We start from the raw sequence: 19,495 nt of genomic DNA, 5'->3' as shown, positions 1-19,495 counted from the left end.
CATCGAAACACCTAGAACACTTTCCCGTAGCTTATAGTCATAAGTCTTATCTCATAACATATACTTGTTTTCACATATATATATATATTTCATATCATTTCTTATACCATCACTTAATTCATTTAACATCCATAACATATTATGTAACATATTAATAGAAATACCTATAAGTCATATCACTTAGAGCACATATATATACTTATAGTCACATTGCTTATATCTTAATCTTATGCCTTCTCTTAGACCTATATATATTCACATGTTCAGGTAATCCATCATTTCATCACATAATTATGTATTCATATAACTCATTTCCTTTCATTTCATATCTATATATATATATATATATATATATATATCCTCAAGATTTATCCTAATATAAATCATATAGCACTCTTATAATTCATATTCATATTCATCTCTGTCAGACTTATAAACACATCTCACTTCTATTATTTCTTTATGTATAATCTAATCTGTTTACTTAATTCAATTTCATATAACTCGTATAATATTCTCATATAACTTCACAAATTTCTATCATTCAACCTATGTGTTATAGCTTTATTTAAACATATGAATCTTTCCCATCTAGCTTATCTTATATGTTCATCTTATCATTTATGTTCAAATCTCCTAGTTAGTGTACTATTCTCACTTCATCCTATAGATCAATATTATCCAGCTTATTTCACTTATCATATAATAATAATATATTTTACTATGATCACATAGTTTACATCTCATCTAATTCATAACCTTTCTTATGTAATTACTTATACTTTATCATCTAACACATAAAAGAACAGATCGATCCATATAATCAAGCATACATACATGCATATTCAACTCATGTCTTTAATCATGCATTCATGTGTAACACTTCAGGAACTAGACTCATCGCAAGTCGTATTCCCATCGCACATCATATACTATCGAATATGCACTCACCTGGCCTCACTAGTCAATTCCAATCTCTTATCTTTCCCTTGATCGATCTTACTTGCCAAACGTTCCAGAATTGCTTTATGCGTAGAATCTACATAAACGTATATTTCGAGACCATCATTAGATACCTACACCTTGTAATTGGATACTAGCAACTTAAACTAACTTATTAAACCCATATTCCCAATTTCCCTTTAGGGGGAATCGGTTCCCCCCTATGGGGGTATCGGTTCCCCCATGACATACTGGAAATTCTTGTTCGTTTGAAGGGGTATCGGTTCCCCTTGAATGGGTACCGATTCCCCTTGCCCAGAAATCATATTTTGAGCTCGAAAATCCTTCATTTTCAGCTCAACACATCATACTTCATTCCCTTTAATATTCCTAACTTTCATACACATACTTAAACTCATTTCTACTCCATAATCACTTCTTTAAACTCAAAATTCTATCTTCCATATAAGATTCAAAAATCATACCAAATTTTCAATGTGTTCTAATTCCCATTCTATCACTTCATATCTCTTAATTTAATCCTTGACAAGTCAAATTCAACTTCACAATCTATTAACTCCTTCCATATCAAAAATTCACTTAAAAACTCATTTTTCTTAATTTCTCATAACTTGTTAATCTTTGAGGTTTAAGCCACTTAAAGCTTTCCTTAATCTTTCTTAATATCCCAAGAATCAAAACAAGCTTTAAAACGAAAGAATTAACCAACTAAAGACCCACTTACCTTATACCAAGCTTCACGGTTGAGAGGAGGAAGAAGACTGAAGAATGCTCTGGACTCTTCTTCCTCCGTGCTTATTACCCTTTAAAAAAAATTATAAAAAATCTTTCTGGTCAAATGACCATAATACCCTTAATTTCCTTTAATAAATACCAAATAACCTTCAATATATATATATTCAAAAAATCATTGAATTCTTTCATTCTTCTACTTTAGTCACCAAATTCTGAAACTTTACAATTTGGTCACTAACCCGGTATTGCGGATGTTACAGAAAGCATCAAACCTCAAGTTTGAGCATTTCAAGCCTATTTTTCATTCAATATTCATTTTGCTTTCAAGAACAGTTATTGTGCTCAATTGTATTCATTCTTGAGTGTTCTTTTCTTTGTTCTAGAATTGTGCAAACAATCTACCTTTTGAGGATTTCATTGTAAGTTTGCAAATTGTATTGTTCTCTTTGGGAGAGAGTGTTCTTAAGAATTTGGGGTATAATTCTTGAGGGTTTGTAAGATTACTCTTTGTCCTCAAAAGAAAGACAAATTAGTGAATTTGTGGAAAATCATTAGTGTGGATAGCGAAGGTAGTGGACGTAGACTTTGGTTGAGAAAGTCGAACCACTCTAAATCGATGTGCAATTTCTTTCAATTTTCTGCAAAAGCTTCCACCAAAATTTTTATTGCCAATTCACCCGCTCTTGGCCAATTCCGTCAATCGATTAACTCAACAATTGGCATCAGAGCCTAACTCATTTGAAGGTTTAATCACCTCTTGAGTCGATTCGGGAAGAGTTACATCGATAATCAAAGTCATCAATGGCCTCTACTTCAAACTTCGACTCCGGTCTCGATTCGATGCCCGTCAACAAGCCTCTTTTCTTCAATGGGGATAATTATGCCTATTGGAAAAATAGGATGATGTACTTCATTCAAGCAAGTGACATGGGAGCATGGAATGTCGTAGAAGAATGATACTTCAAGCCTCTCACTCATCCAAGATTATGTAGTGAAGGAGAGACAAAAATGTTCCAGCTCAACTCCAAAGCCATCCATATCATATTTTGTGCTCTTGGACCAGATGAATACGGAAGAGTTTCATCTTGTACAACCGCCAAAGAAATATGGGACAAACTTCAAGTCACTCATGAAGGTACCGATGAGGTAAAGAAATCTAAAATTAGTATTCTAACGCATAACTATGAAAATTTCAGGATGAAACCAAATGAAGATATCAAAGCTATGATGGATAGATTCTCAACAATTGTTAATGGTCTCAAATCATATGGAGAGATCATTTCAAATGAAAAGCTTGTGAGGAAGTTAGTCTACTCCCTCCCAAAATAGTGGCAATCAAAGAAGACGGCAATCATCGAGTCTAAAGATCTAACATCCTTAACTCTTGAAGAGCTAATCGGTTCACTCATCACTCATGAAATGATGCTTGAAGATGAGGTGGGCCTTGATAAGATTGAAGAGACATCAAAGGAGAAGGAGAAGAAGAAAAACATTGGAGTTGCTCTCAAATCCATAAAAAATGAGAGTGATTCGGATGAAGATGACGATGACGAGGAAATGGAATTGTTTGCCAAACGGTTTAAAAAAAATGATGAAGCCTTACCGAGGAAGAAAATTCAAACGAAATGAAGGCCTAAAAATGAACCAAAAGAGAAGGACCCGATCATTTACTATGAATGCAAAAAGTCGGGGCATGTCAAATATGATTGCCCACAACTGAAGAGAAAGGGTCAAACAAAAAATAAGCACAAGGCTCATATAGCTACATGGAGCGATGAAGAAGGTTCCGATGAAGAGGAACAAGAAGTAGCAAACTTGTGCTTGATGGCATTCGGGGAAGATTCTAAGGTAACCTCTAACTCATCTGATTTTGATGATTTATCCTATGATGAGTTATTAGAGGAATATAATGGGTTGGATACGAATTATGAGAAATTGTTTTTAAAATATAAAAATGATGTTTCAAAATTGAAAAATGAAAATAAACTCATATCCAAAACCAACAACGATCTTGAAAGTAAAATCAAAGATTTGTAAATCAAACTAGAAGAGTTTGAAAAGAAAAATTTTGATTTGTAAAATTTACTTTCAAAGGTCAATGATGATCATCAAAAGAAAATTGATGATCTTAAAACTTCTTTTGATAAAGTTGGAACAAAACGTTTTGAAAATGGAGAAAATTCAAAATCTAACTTTGTTAGAAAAAGTTTTAAAAACTACAATTATAGAGGTCCCCAAAGAACCTCTAATAGAAAAATCGTTAGAAGTATATGGGTTCCTAAAGAGCTCATTACTACTAAAGATAAGGATATTATACACAAATGGATACCTAAGGGGACTAGGATTTTGGAAACTAATGAATATGGACCTAAAAGAATTTGGGTACCAAAAATTAAAAATTAATCTATGTTTGTAGGAAAATGAGCATTGCTACAAGGCACGAGAAATAAATCCAAATTCATGGTACCTTGATAGTGGATGCTCAAGACACATGATCGGAGATAAAAATCGGTTCATTGAGCTTAACGCCAAAAATGGAGGAGAAGTGACTTTTGGTGATGATTCAAAAGGTCACATTGAAGGTATTGGTACTATTGGTAATACCTCTTCCATACAAATTAAGAATGTTTTATATGTGAATGGATTAAAGCATAATCTATTGAGTATTAGTCAATTTTGTGATAAGGGATTCAATGTCATGTTTGATATTAATGGTTGTAAAGTCATTGACATTGCATCTAATCGGATTATGCTTATTGGTCATAGAATAAGAAACATATACATGGTGCATTTAGATTCTATTGATATGACTAATTTGTGCCTAGTTGCTAAGGATGAACATGATAGTTGGTTATGGCATAGGAGACTAGGACATGCTAGTATGAGTGTTTTGCAACGGCTAACTCAAGGTGATTTAGTTCGAGGGTTGCCTAAGCTTAAATTTGATAATGATAAAATCTGTGATGCTTGTGCTAAAGGAAAACAAAAGCGAGTTTCTTTTAAATCCATTAATGACGTATCAACTAGTAGAGTATTACAATTGATCCATATAGATCTTTTTGGGTCAACTAGGACTACTAGCTTGGGTGGAAAACAATATGCATTTGTCTTGGTAGATGACTATTCTAGATATACTTGAGTTCTATTCTTAAGTACTAAAGATGAAGTATTAGAAAAATTCATCACGTTTTCAAAAGTAATCCAAAACGATAAAGGTTACTCTATAACTAGTGTTAGGAGTGATCATGGCACTGAGTTTGAAAATCTTGGATTTACTGAGTTTTGTAATTTTAATAGTATTAGTCACAATTTTTCAGCACCTAGAACCCCTCAACAAAATGGAGTTGTTGAGAGGAAAAATTGAATTTTAGAAGAAATGGCTAGAACCATGCTTTGTGAAAATAATTTGCCAAAATATTTTTGGGCCGAAGCCACAAATACCGCTTGTTATGTTGTAAATTGAGTAATGATTAGGCCTATTTTAAAGAAAACTCCATATGAAATTTTCAAAAATAAAAAGCCTAACATTAGCTATTTTCATCCTTTTGGATGTAAATGTTTTGTTTTAAACAACGGTAAAGAAAACATTGGCAAATTTGATGCTAAAAGTGATGAAGGAATTTTTCTGGGTTATTCCTTAAATTCTAAAGCTTATCGAGTATTTAATAAAAGAACTTTAGTTGTAGAAGAGTCTATAGATGTTGTTTTCGATGATAATCCCCTTCCGAGGAAGGATTCTTGTGTGAATGATGATGTAGGTATTATAAATACAAATGAAGTTAGACATGACATTGAAGAATCATCATCAAATGAAGAAACAAAAGATGAGGTAACTCATGATCCTCTTGAGAATCCAACCATTGAAGAAAGGGAAGTATCTTATCCAAGAGAGTACAACTATGTCAAGGATAGTGAGATTATAGGTGATCCATCCAAAGGGGTAATAACTCGATCTTCTCTTAGAAATATTTGTAATTATGTTGCATTTATTTCATGCGTAGAGCCTAAGAATATTAAAGAAGCATTAAAAGATGAACATTGGATTATGGCTATGCAAGAAGAATTAAATCAATTTGAGAGAAGTAAAATATGGACATTAGTTGAAAGGCCTAGTAATAAATCTACTGTAGGTACTAGATGGGTATTTAGGAATAAGCTTGATGAGAGTGGTAATAAAGTGAGAAACAAGGCTAGACTTGTTTCTCAAGGGTATACTCAAGAAGAGGGCATAGACTATGATGAAACATACGCTCCCGTAGCTAGGATGGAAGCAATTAGAATGTTATTAGCATTTGCATGTTTTCATGAATTTAAATTATATCAAATGGATGTTAAAAGTGCATTTTTAAATGGTTTTATAAAGGAAGAAGTGTATGTGGAACAACCTCCAGGTTTTGAAGATTCAAAATTTTCGGATCATGTTATTAAATTGACAAAAGCGATTTATGGTTTAAAACAAGCTCCTAGAGCTTGGTATGAAAGATTGTCAAATTTTTTAATTGAAAAAGGTTTTTCAAAAGGGAAGGTTGACACTACATTGTTTTTAAAGCATAAAGGTACAGATTTATTAGTAGTTCAAATTTATGTTGATGATATAATATTTGGTTCTACTAATGATGTTCTTGGCCAAGAATTTTCTAAGCTAATGCAAAGTGGATTCGAAATGAGCATGATGGGGGAGCTCTAATTTTTCTTGGGATTCCAAATCAAGCAAAGAAAAGATGGCATCTTCATCAATCAAGCTAAATATGTCAAAGACATGCTTAAGAAGTTTGGACTGGAAAATGGCAAACCTCATGACACTCCAATGAGCTCTTCAACAAAGCTTGACTTAGATGAAAGAGGTAAATGTGTAGATGTTAAATTATATAGGTCAATGATTGGATCTCTACTTTATCTAACTGCAAGTAGACCGGACATTATGTTTAGTGTTTGCTTATGTGCTACATTTCAATCATACCCTAAGGAATCACATTTACTAGCTGTTAAGAGAATCTTTAGATACCTTAAGGACACTCCTAGTTTAGGACTTTGGTATCCTAGAGACTCTAGCTTTAGCTTGCATGCTTTTTCTGATGCGGATTATGGATGATGCAAATTAGATAGGAAAAGCACCTCCGGTACTTGCCAATTCCTTGAAAATATGTTGATTTATTGGTTTTCAAAGAAACTAGAGTGTTGGCTGGGATTTTTAGTGAGACAAATAACACTAGTATTGTGTTGCATTATCTACCACTGAAGCCGAATACATTTCAGCTGGTAGTTGTTGTGCAGAAGTTTTATGGATGAAACAACAACTTTTTTATTATGGAATTGAAGTTGGTACCATTCCTATCAAGTGTGACAATACTAGTGCTATTTGTCTCACTAAAAATCCCATCCAACACTCTAGAACTAAGCACATTGAAATAAGACATCACTTCATTAGAGACCATGTCACTAAGGAAGATGTAGTTCTAGAATTTGTTGATACTTTGCACTGATTAGCGGATATCTTTACAAAACCTTTAGACAAGGAAAGATTTTGGACACTTAGGAGAGAATTAGGTTTGACCAACCTATCTTCACTTAGTGTTTAAAATAATTTTAGCACTTTTAAGACTAAATGAAAAATGCTAATTTTTTATTGCATTCATTGCTATTAGTTAGGGGGAGTTTATGATTCTTGATGAAAAATTAATTTTATGTTCAAATATCGTTTAAAGAATAATTTGATTGTTTGAACATGATTAATTTTCAATATATGAGTTGCCAATACCACTAGAGAAAATTAATTTAGCATTTTGTGTGTTTAAAATCAGATTTTAGCATTTTGGTGCAGAGGGAATCAATACCCCCATGAGGGAACCGATTCCCCCTTTGAAGGGGAACCGATTCCCCCCACAGGGGAATCGATACCCCCCTGGGGTTCTGGATTTTAACACGGGCAGAACCCTTAAAACCTCAAACCCTCTTCTTATCTCATTCACGTCGTTTCTCCTCTTCTACTCTCTTTATATCTCTATTTTGCCTCAAATCAACGATTTTAATCGAAATTCACTTCAAACGTCATCTTCTAAACCTGCTAGTATCATTAAAATCGTGCAAACAACATCAAAATCCACTCAATCTCATCTTTCAAGGTAAAATTTTCTAAACTCTCTATTTCATTGATTTTGAACATAGGACTAGTTTTAATTAGTTCTAGGTAGAAATAGTGATCGGGCATTGATTGTTTAGTGATTAGAAACTAGATATTACAACTAATTTCATCAAAAACACAAGAATTTTCCAAAATATTTGAAAATTTTGAAATAATAAAAAAATTGTTTTTCAAATTATTGTGTTTTGATTGAATTATGTTGTTGTTATGAAAACTATACATATATTGTTTTTCAAAATCTTATTTTCAATAGTTTTCAAAAACTTTGCCCATTAGGATTGAATTAGAGAACCTTGAAATATTGATGACTCAATTGAGTTTTGGGATTGATTGAATTGCATACATGTGTTTTCTAAATTGCAGGTTATCCATTCTATTCCGATTTCCTAAACCATGTCCAATCCTAAACGTGCTAGGTCATCATCTAGTCACTCACACCGTCAACCAAATCCTCCTCCTATTCCTGAAATTCCAATTCCTAATCCTAATCCAGTTGATCCCAATATAACGATCCAAAACTTGTGCTTCAATCATCCTGGTCCTAGAAATCATCGTTTTTGGTATTATCAATACTTCGACTCTTACAAAATTAGAGAAGAACGTATCCCTTCTCGTCAAGCTATGTTAGATATTAATTTTAAATATCTTCCTCTCTTACAAGAGTGGAAATTTGATAAACTCTTTGAGCTTGAACCCATTGTCTACCATCAACTTGTTCGTATCTTCTATTCTAATGCAATTTGTGTTAAAAACCGAACTGAAACCGAAACCATAGGAGTTCGTTCCTACCTCCTAGGACAATTCTTATTTATTGACTCAGCTTACATAGCCAATGCATTCGGATTAGATAATTATGGTATTTCAAATGAAAAACAAATCTTAGGATCTCGTTATAAAAGAAGGGATAGTGTAAGTGTCTTAGACCTTCATGAACGTTTTCTTCATCTAATGATTTCTTGGTGGTTTCGACCATCCGGAGGTCGTTATTCTACTCTTAGAGCCTTGGATCTTTGGTGGTTACATTGTTTCGAAAACAATATTAAAATAAACCTACCTCAGATCATTTTTGCTGAAATTGTTGAAACCGTAAATCTTGTTCCTAACAAGAAACTTTGTTCATCTTTAGTTTACGGTTGCATTTTGAGTAATCTATTTTCTAAAGCCGGGCTTAAAGTACGTCTAGATGCCTCCTTTCCTCTAAAGAAACAAATTAATCTTCTTTCTTTAACGAGAGCGGGATGGATAAAGGATAAGGAAACCGGTGAATGGGTTCGATCGTCTGAAAATACTCCGGAGCTAGTTCTTCACGAGCTCAACCAGAAGCTGAAGACGATCCCGAGCTTCAACAATTAATGCGAGACATCGATGAAGCCGAAGATGAGACTGAACAGCCTGAGGAGCAGCCCGAGGAGCAAGCACAACAAACACATCAAATGCCTCCATATTTTCAATCTTTTATGGAGACATTCGATTTCCGATATGCTACCATGGATTCGCGCTTTACTTCTATAGAGTCCCATTTATCCACAATGGGAGCTCAACAATTAGAAATCCTCCAAGAGATGCGCACAAACAACGCTTCGATGAATAAACGTATTGATGCACTCTCACACGAGATGGCCGCTATGCGAGCTCGTTTTCCTCCTCCCGATCCGGATGTTTAATTCTGTGTTTAGCTTTAGAACTTTGAACTAAAAGATTATTGTTTCAACATTTTGAATATTTTGGATTGTTTGATTTTGTGGATTGTTAGACTTTGGATTTGTTTGGATGTTTGAACTTATATATTGTGTGGTTAAATTTATTCATTATTGCATCATTTACATCATTTTAGCAATATGACCAATTTTGCCATATCACAATAATTATGAATATTGATTATGGAACTAATGGCTAACATTTCTCTTGATTGTGATCTTATCAGCTTAAACTATATATATTCAATTGGCTATATGATTTAAAAACCTTATTTAAAATCTTTTACAAGTCTTTTTGATTTAACAAAAAGGGGGGAGAAGTGTTAAGTGTTTTAAAGGGGAGAAGTGTTAAAGTAAGGGGGAGTAATTTTTCAAAAACGTCGTTTTTGATTTCAAAATCTTAAAATTACTAAAATATTTTGTTATATCAAAAAGGGGGAGATTGTTGAAAACATTTTGATATTTCGATATAACAAATTAAGTTAAATAAATTTTAAGATTTTCCAAAAAGGTTTTCTAAGTATATTCGATATAATTATTCGAATATCAAAATATTACTCCAAATCTTTCAAATGTCATTTTTAATCCTTACTCAAGTGTAAAATTAAGTTTTAATCTTAAAATAATTTCAAAACGATTTTACAAAATATTTCGAACCATCTCAAAGCCAAAAATTCCAGATTGCTCAGAGGGAACTGATTCCCTCCTGAATGGTTTGGCTCCGAGAATTCCAATATGCTCGGAGGGAATCGATTCCCCCCCTGTGTAACGGTCGAAATATTTGAATTTTATACTTAGGGAACCGATTCCCCTTAAGGGGTACCGATTCCCCCCACACTCCAAACTGTTTTATTAATTGATTTCACACTAAAACGACTATATTATCTTCATTAATGATCCCCAACGTTCAGAAGTGATTCAAGGTGTATTTAAGCAAGCTTAGAAGCCATTGATCAACAACAAGAAACATCAAGCAACTAGAATCAAGAGAGAATCAAAGAGAAAGCATCAAACCTCAAGTTTGAGCATTTCAAGCCTATTTTTCATTCAATATTCATTTTGCTTTCAAGAACACTTATTGTGCTCAATTGTATTCATTCTTGAGTGTTCTTTTCTTTGTTCTAGAATTGTGCAAACAATCTACCTTTTGAGGATTTCCTTATAAGTTTGCAAATTTGTATTGTTCTCTTTGGAAGAGAGTGTTCTCAAGAATTTGGTGTATAATTCTTGAGGGTTTGTAAGGTTACTCTTTGTCCTCAAAAGAAAGATAAATTAGTGAATTTGTGGAAAATCCTTAGTGTGGATAGCTAAGGTAGTGGACGTAGACTTTGGTTGAGAAAGTCGAACCACTCTAAATCGCTGTGCAATTTCTTTCAATTTTCTGCAAAAGCTTCCACCAAAATTTTTATTGCCAATTCATCCCCCTCTTGGCCAATTCCGTCAATCGATTAACTCAACAGCCTTGATGCAAGTACTCAATCCCTCGAGCCACACCAAGTGAAATGTCGAACATCTTTTGCCAGCTTAGAATGGTCTTATTTTCTTCTGCAAATATAATCCGATCCAAAGAACCATTTGGCGTGAAATCGAGCTTGTTTCGATCCCTCAACGCAGAATCCGATAAGTTTCGCCACGTTAACATGGTGAATCCTCCCCATTGTAGCAACTTCACTAATGAAATCTTGTCCATCCGCCTTTACCTTGCCCAATAACTTTATTGCTACGAGATTACCACTACGAAGCCTTCTTTTATATACCGAGCCATAGCCACCTTCACCTAATTTTTCTTTGAAAGCGCTACTCATTTGTTTTAGCTCGCGAAAAGAGTACCTTATTGGCATTAGATCACCTTGGCCTTTAAGGAAATTTTCAATGCTATCTTCGGCAGATAAATGTCTTCTCCGCCATTTGTATGCAACAAGTGCAATCAAGCAACATGTCCCCAGTAAATATCTTGCTAAAATAACTCCTCCTTTTAAAGATAGATAAAATTGAATGCGTTAGTAAAATCTGATCGATATAAAGTTAACTGTTATGTGCAATATATAGAAGAATTAAAGCTAATTACCTGTTACTCCAACATATAAAACACTAGTACCTGCAAAATATGATTATTTCAATATGAATCAAAAGTGTTAATTGATCGATAATACTGAAATATGGGAATTAAACATACATAATACGTATTTTGGAATACATGAGGGCCATTGAACAAGAAATGCACGAAGCTATATGCATAGGTTTGCAAGGCATATTGCAAGGATTCTAACCTGGATTGCATTTGAATAATTCATATCAAGATTCAAGACAGACTCAAATGAAGTATTTTTATGAAATATTTATCTAAGTGATGAGATTGGAGGGAAACTCTTACTTCAATTGAAAAGGCCTTTCCTTCTCGTAGCAGTACTGGAGTCCAAAAGAATCTATTTCAAAGACGAGCAATAGGTTCTGGTAGATGTCCGAAGTAGACATGCCGCTGATATTCTTGACCATAATCGGAACCAAGGCATCGATCGTGCAAGATTCATCGAATTTTCTGGCGGGGGTTTCCCCATCTAAAAAATAAAAATAGGAAGCAGGTGGATGCGAAGAGCTAGTGGGGCAATGAGAGGCATTAATATACGAAGAAGATTTCATCGGTCTCTTGCAGTTCACAAGAAACATCATTTGAGATGGAGCGCTCAATGAATAGGGAACCTTACAAAAGTCATCTACGCGAAAGGAACTGCGAGGAAGGGAGCAATTATCATCCTTGCTGAGATTTGCATCGATGGCTTGCATCGTGTAAGATTCATAAGTGATGTTTTGGAATTGGGATCCGATATTCGAATAGGTAATTATTTGCGCCGTCTGAGTTTCATAAGTGATGTTTTGAACATTGAATCTGTCATACTTCATGACCAAACTGGTGCGGTTGTTACTGTCACACTCCAGTTCAAACCTATGATCACCGCACTTGGAAGGTTGCGTTGTTAACCGAAAAGGGTTTTTGATTTCAACGTCTCCACATATCGAAGAACCGCAATCTCTATTTGCGACTCGAGCGATGCAAGCTTCCAGGATTAGAAATAAAGCGATGGCAGCCATGAGGCCAAACACTGGAGGTTGTCGTGTTGATTTTGGCATGCTGAAATCTGGTTAGATCAGAAGAAGAATGAATGAACTGAACTAGTGAAGGCTACCATGTGGATGTATAATAAAGCTGGTCCACATATATTAGAAAATTCAAAGTCAAAGTCCTAACGCATTTCTTTGTCTGGTATCCCATAAATTTTATTAATAGAAGAAAATTACAAAATAAGAAAACGCGTATGAAATAATAGCGCCGGCCTCAAACGACATTGGAACTGGTTATAGTAAGACAATCCATTGATGTAGTTGGCTCATCATTAGAGCTCTCACCACCATGAACCTCCGATGATGTGTCAAGAGGAAGTTGATGAAATGGCTTTGGAGGCATTTCAAATAACTCATCCTCATTTTCCAGCATCCTCAACACTTTTCTCATCGATGGACGATCAGCCGGTAGTAATTGTATACTCCGAAAGGCTGTTATTATCATCTTCCTCACCATTGTTTTTTCATCATCAGAAACATCTCCAAGCTCCATGTCTTCACCTTGATCTAATCGGTCATAAATCCAAGATGGAAAATAGATTTGACTGGTGTGCTCAGCAAATGCATTCACATTCTTTCTCCTTCCCACCATTTCCATCAGTAACATCCCGAAACTATAAACATCAGCTTTGTATGAGACGCCTCCAAGGTTTTTGTAAACCAATTCAGGAGCAATATATCCTATTGTTCCCCTTGCTGCAGTGAGAGAGACAATGCTATCATCTACTGAATACAATTTAGCAAGATCAAAATCTGAAACTTTTGGATTGAAGTTCTCATCTAGAAGAATGTTGTGTGGTTTGATATCAAAATGCAGAATTTGCATGTCACACCCTCGATGCAAGTAGTCGATTCCTCTAGCCACCCCAAGCATAATATCAAACATTTTTTTCCATCCCAGAGTGTTGTTATTTTCTTCTGTAAATATGATTTTATCCAAAGATCCATTTGACATGAAGTCGTATATAAGAACTTGCTTTAATCCCTTCACACAAAATCCAATAAGTTTTGCCACATTAGCATGATGAATTCTCCCAATAGAGGCAACTTCATTTATGAAATTTTGGCCATTACCCTTTGATTTGCCCACTACGAAACTTTCCTTTAAAAACAGAGCCGTAGCCCCCTTCGCCTAATTTTACGGCACTAGATTGTCTTGTCTTCAAAGGAACTCTTCGATCTTATCATCCATTGATAGATGTCACCTTCTCCATTTATACACAACAAGCGCAAGCAAAGAAGTATCCCAACCAAAGGCCTCGATAAGTCCAACTATGAAGAAAAAACAAATTGCAGCACATTAGTAGTTGTGAAATAAATCCAATAACATGTTACCTACATTATCAAAGTCTGTAAATGTAATTGTTTTATGCTCTTTCATATTTAACTAATGTTTAGAAGAGAGACATCTTCACTAATTTATGCAAGGAATTTTTCAATAGCAATTAAATTATTTGATAACATCATCCATGCTTTGTGTTTCATTTGTATACCAAACATGATAAAATCAACATAGATTTTCTTAAACTGAACTCGAAGATTTTTTCTATAGCTCAGTTTTTAGTATATATAAAAATTGAGTCCACAATTGTCAAAAGAGAGAGTCCACATGCATACCTGTAGCTTCAACACCATGATCATAAGTTCCTGTAGAAACAAATTAAGACAAAAGATATACGTATATCAATATTACTTGAGAACAAAAAAGGTAAAATATCAGTAAATATAATGCAGATAAACTCTGCAAAGTGCCAAAGCATACTTTTATACATTTCACCAGAAGGTGGTCGATAGGGCCCATGAAAAAGGAAATGTTTAAAGCTCTTCCAATATCTTCCCAAGGGTAACTGCCCACCATCCAATCTGCAATATGAACACACCCAAAGAAACAGTGATAGGTTTGATGCAAAAACTCATTAAACGTTTTTCTATTAGGTTATATAAGAAATTGTAAACAGTATCAATTCAAAACAGATGGCAAAGGCAATTGCTTTAAACCAAAAATCTTAATATAATGATCTAATTAACCGCACTCAACCTATGACTATAAAACTGAGATCCTTGAAAAAACTATAAAACTGAGATCCTTGAAAAAACTTACACATCTTGAAATGAAAGTTTGATGCTGCACTGGTCCTTGTTGAAGTACTCCTCCCATGAAACCAAAAAACCCTCCGACAGAATCTTGTAGATACCCAGAGTAGACATGCCTGATATATTATAAACCGAAATATGAACCTCTGCTTCCACAGTGCAAGCTTGGATGAAATCAGATGGCAGGGTGCTTTGATCTAAAAAGTAGAAATAGGAAGAGATATTTGGATTTGTGGTACAACGAGAGGCTTTAATATACAGATGCTAGCCCCTCGCTCTTTAGGATGATGACGATAATAATAATCACTATGACCATTATTCATCGAAAACGAAAACGGATTACAGGAAGAAGAAATATCTGGAGAAGTTAATGGAAGGGAGTTGCAATCATCCATGTCCAGGTTTGCATCAACCACTCGAATAGTATGATTTTCATAGAAGATTTGTTGGACATAGAATTTCCCTTCTCCCAATAGCAAAGTGGTGTGATTGTTGTCCTCACACTCAAGTTCAAGCCTGTGGTAACCACAGTGACGAGGTTGATTTTTCAACGAAATGGATTACTGATATTCAAGTTTCCACATAAAACAGACCCACACCACAGTCCTCGTTTCGGTGCCTAGCAAGGCAAGCGCATGGGAATACAAGTAGAAATGAAGCAAAAGCGATCACGAGGTGACCTAACAAATGGAGTTTTGCTTGTAATTTTGGCATGTTAAGAATTTGGCTAGAGAATTAAGTTTGTAACTAAATCAGGGAAATTTATGAGATTATTTTTGTGTGGAAAGAAGCATTAATGGGACAGAAGACTTTGACGAGGGTGAGGATGGGAAATTTATAACAAAAGTATACAAATGTTAATAATGATTGAGTAATTAATTTATTATAAATTGATATTTTTAAAATATTAGTATAATTTTTTTATTTAAACATTAATAATGATTTATACAATTTTTTAAAAAAAAACTTGTCCAAAAAGTATACAAATGTTGGAACTCGTAGCATACAAACATGGCATTCAATCAAAGCTGCCAGTCAAACGACGAGAAATACATTGAACGAGAGGCATTAGACAATTTATTACAAAATGCAGAGGCATCATCCACTTGGATAAAGACTTGCAGCATGAAAAAATCAAGGGTAAAGTACGTAAATAATCATTAAATTATATTAGGATATTTTTTATTATTAAAATTTATAAAATTATAAAATAATTATTAATTTATTAAACTATTATAAAATAATTATTATATATTATAAAAATAATAAATTTTGATAAATTTAAGCATTATTTTATAATATTTTGATTAATTTAATAATTATTTTATAATAATTTGATAAAATGTAATAATAATTTTTTAATCATTTGAATAGTTATTGATTTTTAAAATTTTGATAATTAAAATACTATGTTAAACATAACTTAATATCAATTTATATATTCAATAACTAATATCAAGATTCAAAGAAAATGATCTCACCAATTAAGTAAATGTAATGATCATTTTTTTTATAATTGTATTTTGTAATATAGTTAATGATAGCACGTTAATTCTTAATTATAGTAAATTATGTGTACTATTTGGCAATAGGCTTTTTGAAAATGGAGTCTTAGATTTCACTAAATGGGTGAAGAATCAGCTTACACATGAATGAAAGGTGAATTCTTCTTTTTAGGCGTAACAGTGGAATATTAAAACTCGAAATTTTTAATTATCGATAATATATACACATTATATATATATTAAAACTCGAAATTATTAAGAAAAATAATAATTTTTTTTCATTCAGATCGCTCAATAAATTCAAATAGTAAAATATTAAAATAGTTATAAGCAAAATAAGAATAATAACCCAATGTTTTATTCAACAAAAATGGAGTAATCCCATATACATTAATTAAGCTAAAATGGTCAATAACTGCTTACAACGTTTCATCATCTCAAAATAAGTGTATTATAAGATAAATTTGAGAAAATCAAAATCAAAATTATTAACTAATCAGATTTTAAGTACATTTTAACATTATATCATCTTTTAAAATAGTGATTAAAAGGTATGACGATGAATTTAAAAAAAAAATTGTCTATCGACGATTTTTCCGATATATCATCGGTGAACAATATATTTCTCGATCTAATATCGGTCAGATTATATTTCCCGATCTAACACTCTTAGCAGTAAAGCGCGTCCCCTGCATCGCGCTATACGATGATTTGACGCCACGTGGGGTATAGCGCGCCCCCTGTACCGCGCTATACGGTGATCTGGCATATACGTGGGTATAGCACGGCCCCTGTAGCGCGCTATACGACATGTAGGGGTATAGCGCGAGGCAGGTACCGCGACATACCTTTACTCCTTACATAATTTTATATAGCGCTGGGCAGATACCGCGACATACCTTTACACATAATTTTATATAGCGCGGGGCAGGTACCGCGTTTTGTATAACTTTCCTCGCTATAAATATCATTCTCTGCCGGTTAAGTTTCTCACATCTCTTCTCTCAACTTATAAATTAATACAACAATTCCGTCAACGAGTTAATAATTCTGGCAATCTTCTTATATTTTATTTAGAAGTTTGTGCGATTTTTCGTTATAAGGTAATTTTGTTATAATTTTTTATTATATTTATTGTTTATTATGATTATTTGAAAAAAATATTATTTTAATTATTTTCAATTAATTTTTGTGTTTGTAAAATTGGAAAGCGGGAGCATACGTCGAAATAGTTTTACGGTGCAAGTAATAATATTAAATTATATTATTTAATTTATTTACGTTGATGTGTAAAAATTTTATTGTGTTATATGTTCGTTCATATATAATTTATTAATTCAGGTTTGTTTCATTTGTTTTTTTTGCAGATATAATAGTGTCGCACTTTTAAACTCAAATAATGGCGCGACTTTCAGCTATTGTTTATTATGATGGTGAAATTCGAGAAGATGAAAACGGCGTTGTTTTCGTATCAAATGAGCGTGTTAAAATATCATTCAAGAGAAACATAACTCTTGAGGAGCTGATAACGAAGATTTCGAGGAAGATTCATGTTGGAAGTAGTAGAAGAGTGTCGTCGTTGCAATATAGATTTCCAACATCATTGTTGTCATTAACTTATACAGCGTTCGAACTTTTGAACAATGATGATGTTGAAATGATGGTTGAAGCTCAAAGTATTTATTCAGACGCCGCTATTGAGATGTATGCACATTTTGTTCAAGTGTGTGCTGTTCGGGGTCAATCATTAAGCTCCCACTATGGGCTGACTGAACAAGTTGATCAAGTTGACAGCCCGACGACAGTAATGTGTAATGATTTTAATGTCATAATGAGGAGACATTCATCCGCAACTCCTTACGATATGTACCGAGGTAGGTCGACGAACAATCCGTATGACAACATCGCGTCCAGTTCAAGGGGAAGGCATTCATCTGCAAATCTCTTTGACCTTATTATGTAGATGCCATCGACGCAACCATCTGTGCAGTTTTCATTTGACGCGATGGCTTCAAGCTCTAGGGGAGGCATTCGACTGCGAGCTTTTTCGATCTCAATGTCGATATGTCTTCCAGTTCAAGGGGAAGGCGTGCAAGTAGTAGGTTCTACGACCTAAATGTGGAGAGCATGGATGAACCATCATCTTCACCAGAAGAATCGCTTCGTGAGCCTGGTGCGGATGGTGCTGAGACTGGACTATTCATTCACCCAGAATCACCGAATCCACCATATGCTAAATACGTCAAGACACGGCTGGGTATCACTAAGTTAAGATTCCTAATAAAAGGATCTAATACACGGTCATTCTCCTAAAAATAAATAATTACAAAAATTAATTCTTAATCTAATAATCATGCATTAAATGAATCAACTAATTATTTTAAATTAAATTAAAACGTTAAAATGTTACCGTATCAGCAAAGTGTCAAGATATTTAATTCTTAATCTAATAATCATGCATTAAATAAATAACTAAATATTACTAATAATTTAAAACGTTAAAATGTTACCGTATTAGCAAAGTGTAGAGATATATGATTTCCATCCGAGCGAAGTAGACTGCCTTCCATTATATATTTGCAAAAGAATTATATTAGTAAAATATTAAATAAAGTAAAAACATAATAGTAAAAATATTATAAATATACTTTAAAAAGAGAGTATTTGAGAGAAATTTAGAGAAATTGAGAGAATTTAGTGTGATAAAAGTGATTGAGGATGGGGATATTTATAGAGAGGATGGAGACGTGAAGGGTGGGTAATTAGGGGTATAGTGCGCCCCTGCACCGTGCTATACCCCACGTGTCAGATAACAATGTATAGCGCGCTGTAGGGGCCGCGTTATACCCACGTGTATGCCAGATCACCATATAGTGCGGTGCAGGGGGCGTTATACCTCACGTGGCGTCAAATCATCGTATAACACGGTGTAAGGACAAATTTTACTGTTAAAAATATTAGATCAAAAAATATAATCTAACCGATATTAGATCAAAAAATATATTATTCACTGATGATATATCAGTAAAATCGCCCAATCTATCAACTCTTTATCCAATAAAATATTACCTCAGGATATTTTCCCCAAGGAGACCACTTTAACAGTTCCCAATCAGAAGCCAATTTTGCTTCGATTATACGATAGCGTTTCCAGCAGAGAGGAAACCAGTCAAACTCCATTACCTTACTCAAAACTATTTGTTATTTATAATTAATTAATTAATCGATCATTGTAATAT

The 19,495-nt window shown here is 33.7% G+C and overlaps 1 protein-coding gene and 1 pseudogene across 1 annotated transcript in view; both read right to left on the bottom strand.

The window, feature by feature from the left end:
• Window positions 1-12,666, bottom strand: part of LOC120127771 — a 40,011-nt gene extending 27,345 nt beyond the window's left edge. The window contains exon 1 of the mRNA XM_039145599.1: window positions 11,989-12,666. Coding sequence (XP_039001530.1) covers window positions 11,989-12,666 — 678 coding nt within the window. The remainder of the gene's footprint in view (window positions 1-11,988) is intronic.
• Window positions 12,667-12,847: 181 nt separating this feature from the next.
• On the bottom strand, window positions 12,848-15,221 carry LOC120127807 (annotated as a pseudogene).
• Between the last annotated feature and the right edge of the window lie 4,274 nt (window positions 15,222-19,495).

This window comes from Hibiscus syriacus, unplaced genomic scaffold, assembly GCF_006381635.1.
Source record: "Hibiscus syriacus cultivar Baekdansim isolate YM2019G1 unplaced genomic scaffold, ASM638163v2 tig00110472_pilon, whole genome shotgun sequence".
In the NCBI taxonomy this organism is placed as follows: domain Eukaryota; kingdom Viridiplantae; phylum Streptophyta; class Magnoliopsida; order Malvales; family Malvaceae; genus Hibiscus; species Hibiscus syriacus.
Note: the sequence above shows the minus strand (reverse complement) of the source record. Positions and strands in the feature narration are given on the sequence as shown.